General features: G+C 37.4%; 1 protein-coding gene across 1 annotated transcript; it reads left to right on the top strand.

Moving 5' to 3' along the window:
* Positions 1-34: 34 nt before the first annotated feature.
* RGS9BP (regulator of G protein signaling 9 binding protein) lies at positions 35-748 on the top strand. Its single transcript, XM_009707693.1, has one exon. It carries the CDS (start codon positions 35-37, stop codon positions 746-748), a length of 714 nt encoding a protein of 237 aa, XP_009705995.1.
* The last annotated feature ends 9,360 nt before the right edge of the window (positions 749-10,108 follow it).

The following is a 10,108-nucleotide window of genomic DNA, read 5'->3' as shown; positions in this document are numbered from 1 at the left end:
GGCGGGGACGCAGCCCCGCGCCGCCGCCGGGATCATGGTGCAGGAGGAGTGCAAAGCGCTGCTGGACGCGCTCAACAAGGTCACCGCCTGCTACCGGCACATGGTGCTGACCATCGGCGGCACCTCGGACTCCCAGAACCTGCGGGAGGAGCTCAAGAAAACCCGGCAGAAAGCCCAAGAGCTAGCGGTGGCCAACAGGAACAAGCTCACCACGGTCCTGAAGGACAAAACCGTGAGTAAGGAAGATAAAGCCGAGTTCGAGAGGCTATGGGTGATTTTCTCCACGTGCCTAGAGATCCTGGAGATCGACATGAGGAGAGCCCTGGAGCTGGGCCACGAGTTCCCCCTAAACGTCCCCAAAAAGCACCTGATCCAGACAGGCATGAGCGGGGGAACCTCTGGCGTGGCCGCCAGGGCGATGAGCGTTCAGAACATGAAATACGAGGCTGAGCACAATATAGACGTGGTGGATTTGAAAGACCTCGAGAACGAAATCAACCAGGTAGGAGAGATGATGTACGAGATGGAAATGAAGGTCAATGTCCCCCAGTGGACAGTAGAGGCTAAGCAAGACCCAGGGGCTGAACTAAAATCCACCATCAGCGTGGGCGCTTCTTCTATTGGCATGATCTCTGTGGAGGAAAATAAATCCTTCTGCGATATCAGCAAGGTTCTAGCTGGGATTATTTTCTCCGCTGTGCTCATTATCGCTATTGTCCTGGCAGTGTGTGTGGTAAAACTCTCTTAGGGTGGTGCAGGCTCTGACAAGAGGGTCCCCCCTCCAGTCTGTCTTTGGACTGTTTCATGCCTCACCTTTAATTTTCAAAACGGGTCACTTGGATGAGCTGAGAATTTAAACCTAGCACTTGAAAAAACACAGCAAAACTTTTGCCTCCCAATATCTTAAAATGCACTATTTGTTTCTTCTTGCTTTTTGAAGAAAAGGGATGCAAATCAGCCTGCAGAATAGGATGTCTTCATTTGCTGGACTTGGAATGGTTAACTATGAAGTATCAGGGTATTAGCACCACTGACTGTAATAGGGATTTGCCTGCTATTAATAGATCACTATTCTCAGAAGCCTGGATTTTTTGTTCTTGAATAAGCTCTGGTGTTTGCTGCTGGTCACTGTTTACAGTATTTGAGAGTAACACAAATTTGGAGGCAAATACAGGTGTTTTATCCAACAAAGTTAATAGAATACTTGGGTTTTTTCATCAAATACACAAAGTAGTATGTGAACAACCTCTATTTTAGATAAGTTAATGGTTGGGGAGGTGTGGAGGAGGATGGAGAAAACAGAACAAGCAATGTTTGATACCAAATACTGTTTGTTGATTTCGACTGGATTGTACAGAACCCAGTTGCATGGATTGGCACAGCATATGCGAATGACTAATCGCTTTCCAAATCCAGAGAGAAAAAAGAGGGAGTTGCGTATTCAGAAAAACACTATCAAGCCTTGTAGTTCTCATCCACATTCACTAGCATTTTGTCTTCCCCTGCAGAAAGGCTGATTCTTGCCACTGGTCCAGTTTTTCTCTCTGTAGAAGCAAACAGTTTGCACTTCACTATGAAAATAGGAGCAATGAATCTACCCACAGCAGAAGCAGTAATTTTTGAAAATAGATTTTAGCAAACAAAAATGATGTCGAGTTAAAGCAGACCTTTCTAATAATCCAAAGAGATCCCCTCTCATGTTGGCAGGCAGGGATTGGTACCTGTGTATGTACAGTCACATTTCTGCAAGCTCCTGAATTCTTTGCAGAAATCCAGCCAAAGCTAAAAATGCATCTCGGTTTCATCTCTCATTCATGTCTGATTAATCATTTGGGAAATGGGAAGCCTGTGGGATTGGTCCAATTTGATACACTGCAATTTTGGGAGGTAAATGAAGAGAAGCATAAAACTTTCCAGTGCTTCCCTATAAAACTGTCAACATTTAATTGTAAAACTGAGGGGATAAACACTAACTTTGCAGTGAAGCTCTGTAATGTTTTGTGAAAGGACCTATGTATTATGGTGTTGATTGTGTAACTTACGGAAATAGCTTCTGTTACTGTGAACACACACGATTTGTTCAAGAATGCTTGGTACATACTTTATAGTGCCATAGGTGTATGAGGCACTCCACAGGCAAATAAAAAGACCCTGTAAAACTGTGTTTTTAATAAGTTATTATTCTTCTGTATTGATTATTATGGACACATTATAAAAAAATAATGACTGGACGTGTTTTGTGAAGTTACTAGACAACAGTCTTCATGCTTGTTAAATATAATTGTGTTGACAACACTCAAAGCTATATTTTTGAGTTAAGAACTAAACATACTTTGAAAAACTGCAGCAAACAGTTTATTCTTTAAAACTTAAGAGAACTGGATTTGGGGAGAAAAAGTGTGTGACAAATTTGAATCTGATCACTGGTAGGTGAGAAAAAAAGCAATGTAGGTAAGGAAAAATACTAAGTTGAGGCCTGAATTAAAGGCTATAGACTATCATTACATTGAAGGATAATGTGAGTTCTGCACATTGATCCAGTCTAGCTCCATTCTCATGGGAATTCAGAGTTTTATAAGACAACTCCACTTTCCTTTCTATTGTATTTCACTCATTCCATAGGATGCATTTTATACATAGTTTATGTAGGTTCGTAGAGATCCTCAGCAGCATTCCAACAAAGTCAAGCCTGTATTTATCGGTGCTACTGTTTCAGTCTGTCTAGACAAGGTGTAATTACTGTGTGTTGACTTAAATGAGAAGATCTCCTTCACAATCATATTGAGTAAACATATGTATGGAAAATACAGCAAAAGCTGCAGGAGAATGTACATATTTGGATTGCCACCACTAAGGATTTGTGGGTATTTTCACTCTTGGCACTCTCCTTTTACTTAGTTCCCAGGAAGGTGGATAAGAAGTTGGACTCTATTCTGTGCCTCTTGAAAACTCCATGTTCCTTTTGAAATCAGATCATTTAACCACATGTTCTGAAAAACCAAGTAATAAAAGTCTGGTTTCTGGTGGATAAGTAAATGGTAACACTTAACAGCATTTGTTATCTTGGATCTTGGTATCCTGAAGTGGGCATACTGTTTATCCACGGTTAGTTGTATAGAGTAATTTTTAAGAACACATAATCTCGTCTTCAAAAACAAGCCTCCACGAGTTGGTAAACTGTAAATTTTCAATCTGTTGCATTTTTTGGAATTTGGATGGATACAGGACTCGAAGAATTCATATAAGTAGCCTATAATTATGTAAGTCTTGCTTCATTATGAATATGCACACAATTAGTATTCAAAGGATTGGACCTTAGAAAAATAATGTATTTTCAAGTCTTAAGGCAAAGCTGGCTGCAGATTTATTCATCGTTAGTTTGTTCCTAAAAATCTGTATCATCTTATATTTAGGCTATCTGAAATTAATAGATTAAGCAGAATTCTAACACAGGATTGGCACCATCTAAATGGATAATGTTCCTGCCATTAATCTCCTACATTTGATATAAGTGTACGCTCAATGTGACAGAGTCTGGGCACATAGCTCACAAAGTCAAAACAAGATGAAATCACCATTGCCCAAAAGTACTGATGCTTCTTTTAAATTAAGAAATAAAGGGATGTTGCAGATTTGCACTCTTCTCCCCCCCCCGCCCCCGAATGCAACTGGAAGGAGACTGGAAATGCTGGGTTTGTAAGTGAAAAATGGGAAGTCAAACTTCAAAATACTCTGTATTTAAATAGCATTATGAAAATGCAAATGCTCTCATGCTGATCAGAGAATGAAAATGTTACTGTGCTTTCAGTACAAAAAAAGATGGTCATTGCTTAATTTCAGTGTTGTTCTACTTCAGTTTTTTTGTCTTTATTCACAGGATACACAACAGTAAATTTGCTGTATATTAAAATCTTATTCCTGACTTGAATTATACTGGTTTTGCCTGTGCATGAGTGATATTTTCTACACTTTGAATAATTCAAACTTGTTACTGTCACTATTTATCTAACTTAAAATAAAGTACGTTCTTATAACTTACTGGTTGGCTTGCAGCAGTAATTAAAACCAAACAAAAACTGGAATATTAATACAGCTTGTCAGTAAGCTCTTCTAAACAAAAAGTTCCTATTTCAGCCACAGAAATAGAAGTAACATGCTAAGCCCTCTCATTACAGTTTTCTTTACATAAATGCACCCCTCTCAAGCTCCCAAAGTTGAATATAGTGATACATCTTAATTTATACTGCAAGGGAATCAGCAGCCTGAAAAGTCAAGAAATCTTTGCCTTAGGAAACAGCTACAACAACATTTAGAATAGCAGGGATGATGTTGCCTTCAGCACTGCTTGTTCAGTGTGGCTGAGTAAAGTACAGAACCATTGGCTTGGGCAATTGCAAAATAGAAAACATGTAAGACTAGACTAACATATTAGATCCTCACTGTGTTAGGATGCAAACTCTGCCTCCTTTCAGCCAGCAAAGCTTGCATTTACTTTAGCAAAAGATACACACAACCTAAGGGGCATGAAATTTGGTCCTGTGGTATTGATAGCAACCATGATCAACAGTTGTATCAAACTATCAGAACTGAGTCTGTTAAATGCAGCCATTTGTAATTTTATTCCAGGACTCCCAGTCTATCACCATAAAAACGCTATACACTGTTTTAGTTTACTAACAAAAGAAACACAGATCTATAATTAAAGTGATTCTCCTTATGTTGCAAACAATATAACATCAAACTTTAGCATTATGAAATAAAATTATGAAATAAAATTAGTTTCAAAATTCTTCATCTAAATATGAAAATATTTTTTTACATAAATGCAATTCTTTAAAAAAGGACTAAACAACCGATGTCATTAGCTTTCAGATTAAAAATTAAACACGTGCTTATCATTTGTAGTCTGAAAGGACTGGGTTTGGGCATTCTTTTCCTTCTCTTACAGGGCTTGTGTTGTTTATGTACATTTTCCAGAAATACCTTATATTTAAGTGCTAGTCGAACTCCTAGTCGACATATTTACCCTTCACAGATTTTCATTATGTAAAAAGTCATTCAGTAAGACCAATGGATTACAGATCTCTAAGTGCTTTCTCTCAATACGATTATGTAAGTCTTTTAATGCAGGAAGAGATCTAGACAAATAGTAGTCTACACGTGAGCAGCATTTGCTATGGTAAGCATACAATAAAAGTGGGATTAGAAAAGAATATCTTTCATATAAAATTATCTGCATGTGTTGAGCGAAGGACAAGAAAAGGCAGGAGATAGATGTAGTAAATATGTCCTCATCTTATGTTAGCAAAGTATGCTTTTTGTTAAATATGATACAATAGCACAACAATGTTAAACTATAGCTTCTCTACAAGAAGGTAGTACCTTATATCCAGTGGGACAAAGAATATAAAATATCCCTGAGTGGAACTAACCACCCATTCTCTGATTAACTCAATACAGAATAAAAGTAAAAATATTTTGATTTGCTACATGTTGATATCAATTTTACAAGAGACAACCCTTTTCCTTCTCTGCTTCACACTACAAGGACTTTCTATTGGAAGAAAGTGGTCCCAGAAGCCTGGATTCTGTATCCACCCTGACAGCTTGCTGCTGCGGTACTGTGATGCAGTTGGAATCGCAGTAATCAGCTACCACCGATTAAACCTGTGGAAAGGTGAAAAGTCACATGGCATTTAACCAGCATGAAGGCTCTTCTGCATCTTCTCATTCTGCCAAGCAGAAGCATTTCATGCTGGAAGCAATGTGACTAGAAGCCATGTAGGCAAAGACAAATAAAATTGCAGCACCTCTGAAAAATCTGTCACCCACAGAGGCTAGTTAGCAAAAGCAATGATGTTTATTGCTCAGTTCCAGTAATTTTATCAGACTATCTACTGTGGTTTTCCTAAGTGTCAGAAATTGACTTCTTGAGCCTCCACAGGGTCAGGTGGGTTTTTTTGTTTTGTTTTGTTTGATTGAACTGTATGTTCTCCTTTATTTACACTGTATTGCATGACATTATTTATCATATACCTACTAGCAACATCTCCACCAAATTAAACAAACTACAAATCCTCTAAAAGCTAGTTCTAATTCAAGTGCACAGAAATGGAAGTCACAATCATAGTATAAATGTGTGATCTGTTATTTTGATCGGTTTTCTACTATGTATTAAAATAACAACTGAAGTCTATGATCAGTCAAGTCTGTCTCACACAGACAAATGTTCAAAGAACATACACAAAGTCATTGATATGCCACAGCATTAAGGAATTACAAAATCTAAAACATTAGTTCAAAAATAATGTGTTTTTTCTAAGAAAACTAAATGTCAGGTCATACAGCCATGTATAACTGTCTTGAGAAAGAAAAAAAAAATTAAAAATTCAAATGCAATTCCTTTATATGATCCAGAAGAATCTATATATAAATAGGATAAACCTTGGGGGAAAAACAAATGAGAAAGGTGGAAATGAGAAAAGAAGACAAAATCAAATGTTTAACTATTCATACCATCTAAAATGACTGAGGAGTACCAGACACACCAAACATGATACTCCCGTAGCAACTTAATCTAATATGCTAATTGCATGTGTAACTTTATATATAAATACAAATTTGAGTTCCGGGTCCTAGAGGGAGTGGTCTGAATCATTAGTCATATCAGCCATCACTACTCAGTTTAGTGAGAAATTACATGTGTGAAGAGTATTCATGTAATTAAAAGCTGCAGATTTAGAACTGTAATTTTAGTTCGCATAAGACATGTAATCCATTATGCGTCTGTTGGAAGCAGAACATTTCCAGTTGTTAATACTATCTGTAACCTCATTTTCTGATCTGCTTTGATTTGTTGGAATATTGTTTTGTATGAAGGTAGCTATATTTTTTATTTTCTTTTTAGTCAATCTATATAACAGTGCTATAATCATTAGATTTCCTGCATTTCCTAGATTTGACATTTATTCACATTTTGGACACGATACCTGGAAAACTATACAGTGAATAATCTATTTACTTTTTATATTATTCGTTAAGTCTGCTTATTCGTTGGCATTATATGAGCTAAACAATCTAAAAGCTTTAGAATTTCATTTTGAAATAAGCCAGTTTACGAAGCAGTAGACATGCTCAGTGAAATCTCTTAATTTGTTGATACTTGAGGTTGTAACAATTTGTTCGATATAGCAGACACCGCACCTGCATGAGGACAAAGCTTTGACCAGATGCATGTAAACTAAACCAAGAACTGACTTAGTATAATCATCTCCAACTCACAGGATAACACATGAGCCAAATTAAATTGGAAAATAATAGTGGACCTTCTTTTTCATCTGAAATTAATTATTTCAGTGATGTGATCTGCACTGATCTGTATGTGCAAAATAATTTATGCAATGATACGACAAAAAGGAATGAAGTAGTTCTATTGCTAAGTATTCTAATCACACACACAAAAAAAATCCCAGAAAGCTAATTTTACAATCATTTCTATATGTCTAGTGACCTGAATCTTTTTTCTTTAAACAAACTAATGTTTTCCTTTTCTCACTAGCAGTAACTGAAGTGGAGAGAAAAACGTTGAAGTAACCTCCACATTACTGAAATATGATCCCACAAAGAATTATTATCAGTGCAATAATCTTATGGTGTTTATTTGAGATGACTTTTGCATTGCTTCAGAAGGGTTTATTTTTCAATACAGCACAATCTGGTTTTGAAAACAACCTGGAATACAAAAGTATTTGGGGTCCATTAGATTAACAATACTATATTCTGGCATACAAGAAGCATGAAAGGCAGTTGAGTTCTTAATTTTTTAGAAAAAATACTTTTTTTAAAAAAAACATTTAATCTGGAGGGGACCTCTGACTCTCTAGCCTTCTCTCTTACATCTTACTGAGCATCACACATATGTCCAGCTAATTCTTGCTATGGGGAGACTTTTCTCCAAACTAAAGTCTCCTGTATTCCCAGCCTAGATATCGTCCCTTGAAGCATAATGCCAGAGCCCAGCTGAAGTAGAATGCCCTTGTGCTGGAACACTTACATTACAGTAACTGAATAAACTAGCATGCTTGGTTTAGGATTGGCAATCCTGAGTAATAGTTTTTCTCAGATTTTTCCATTCTTTCTGAAATCACTCGTAATGCTGCCCAAATTTTAAGTACAAATGAGATGAGCTCTGCATTTTAGCAGAATATACTGAAGAAAGACATCATCTAAGTTGGAGATAAAGAAATTAAACATGCTTTATAGATAACCTTACATCTAGTTTGGCTTTAAGACATTTTCTATATTCATTTGAGCTATCTCCAGCAAGTTAGCTATAGCTTTCAGAGAGCAGATACGTGCACACTCACAGAGCTTAGCTTTTGCCTTAGGAAACTAGAAGGGGGTAAAACATCCCTTTGCATCCTTGATCTTTGCTCACGGAGTTTGAGAGCGTCAGAAACACTCAGTTTCTGGGTGTTCCTCCTTAGAACCTCTTGCCACCTCCAGTCCTGATAACTGGGTCAATTAAAGACTCATATGCTCATATGCTCCTGGAATTTTGCATGAGATGACTTCAGCTTTGTCACGAATGGATATTGAACTACCCTTTGTAGGGCAATACTGAAAGGAAGTTAAAAAATTGCCATCAATAGGGTGAATATGCTGACCCTTGGGTAAGGAAAGTCATCCTTCTTAGGGGGAAGAGGTGCCTTACGTACCCCAGGACTGTATGGAAAAATGGCAGCAACTGCAGTAGGGAATAACGTTTGCATTAACTTGCACTTGCACTTGCACTTGCCTGTCTTTGATCCCAAAGGACTTCTTCAGATGCTGAGAACAGTCACAAAGAATGCTATAACCACACAACTATTACTCTACCGACAATCCTGATATTCTGTATGTGTTTGAGGTTGCAAACACCAGCATATATGCTAGCCACACATCCAATTTCTACTCTCCATACAAGAATGCCTATGAAATTACATCTGCCAGATTTAGTACCAGTGGATACCAGTGAAACCAGAGGAACTGTTTTCCAGGATATTCCTGCTTTACATACTAGCACTTGTGAGACTTTAGACTGCGCTAGGTAAAAAATTAAAAATAAAAATATTCCATTTAGAAACTTAAGATAACAATATAATCTGCATTACTCTTTATTATCAGATTTTCCTAAAGATGTTCTGAAATAATGTTCCAGGGATATCAGACATCGCATTTTTGACAGACATTGCATAGTAAGACAGTTTTGTACATGGGCTAGTACTACAACTGATTTGAAAATGACGCTGTTCGTTATTGGTACATCAGTACTTTGTACTTAAAATGCCTTCAGGCTGAAATGATCTGACATAACGGACCCTAAATCTTTTTGATCAGCCATCAAGCTCATTGGACATTAAATCTTGAAAAACCTCAGTAGTTTATTAATATTTCACCAGTAAAGCAGCTTTTAGGCAAAGCACATTCCTAACAAGATGTACAGTTAACACAGTAAAATAGGTAACTATACTAGGAGTGCATAAAGCAAACAAATATGAGGTGAACATGATTTTAGGTTCAAAATGCCTTCTACTAGGAAACACACACATTAGTAAACCTTATGCTTCCACTGCCTAAGATGGTAATCACCAATAGGCAATAATGATTAAATTAGTATGAAAAAGGAGGCTAGAGTTACAAGATGTCCTGGTTTTGCCTGTGTATTTGGCCATGACAAAGGAAAGAAGGAAGGCAAACCTGTATATTGTCGGGCTATACCCCAACTGGTGTTCTGCCCTTTTCAGTATAACTAGTTGGCTGGCTGTCCTGTTCTCAGCAGATTGCAGCCTAGCGTCAGGATAAATTTATTGCCCAGCTGTGTCTGTGTAGACCTTGAGTGAATTTTTGGTTTTGTTGATTGACACATTCTGGCATCGCACTGGTTTAATTGCCTCTAAACATCATTTCAGTTCTGATGAGCCATATCTCACAGGCATTAAGTACAGAATAAAATGGAGAAGTTGTCAGTGGCATGTGCAAGGTATGCGAGTACTTGTTAAATGGAATCTAGCAAGAGAAGGATCATGAATAGGAGGATTCTCCATGTTACATGCAAATAACACTCTTA

Source organism: Cariama cristata, unplaced genomic scaffold (assembly GCF_000690535.1).
Source record: "Cariama cristata isolate BGI_N322 unplaced genomic scaffold, ASM69053v1 Scaffold37329, whole genome shotgun sequence".
NCBI lineage: Eukaryota > Metazoa > Chordata > Aves > Cariamiformes > Cariamidae > Cariama > Cariama cristata.
Note: the sequence above shows the minus strand (reverse complement) of the source record. Positions and strands in the feature narration are given on the sequence as shown.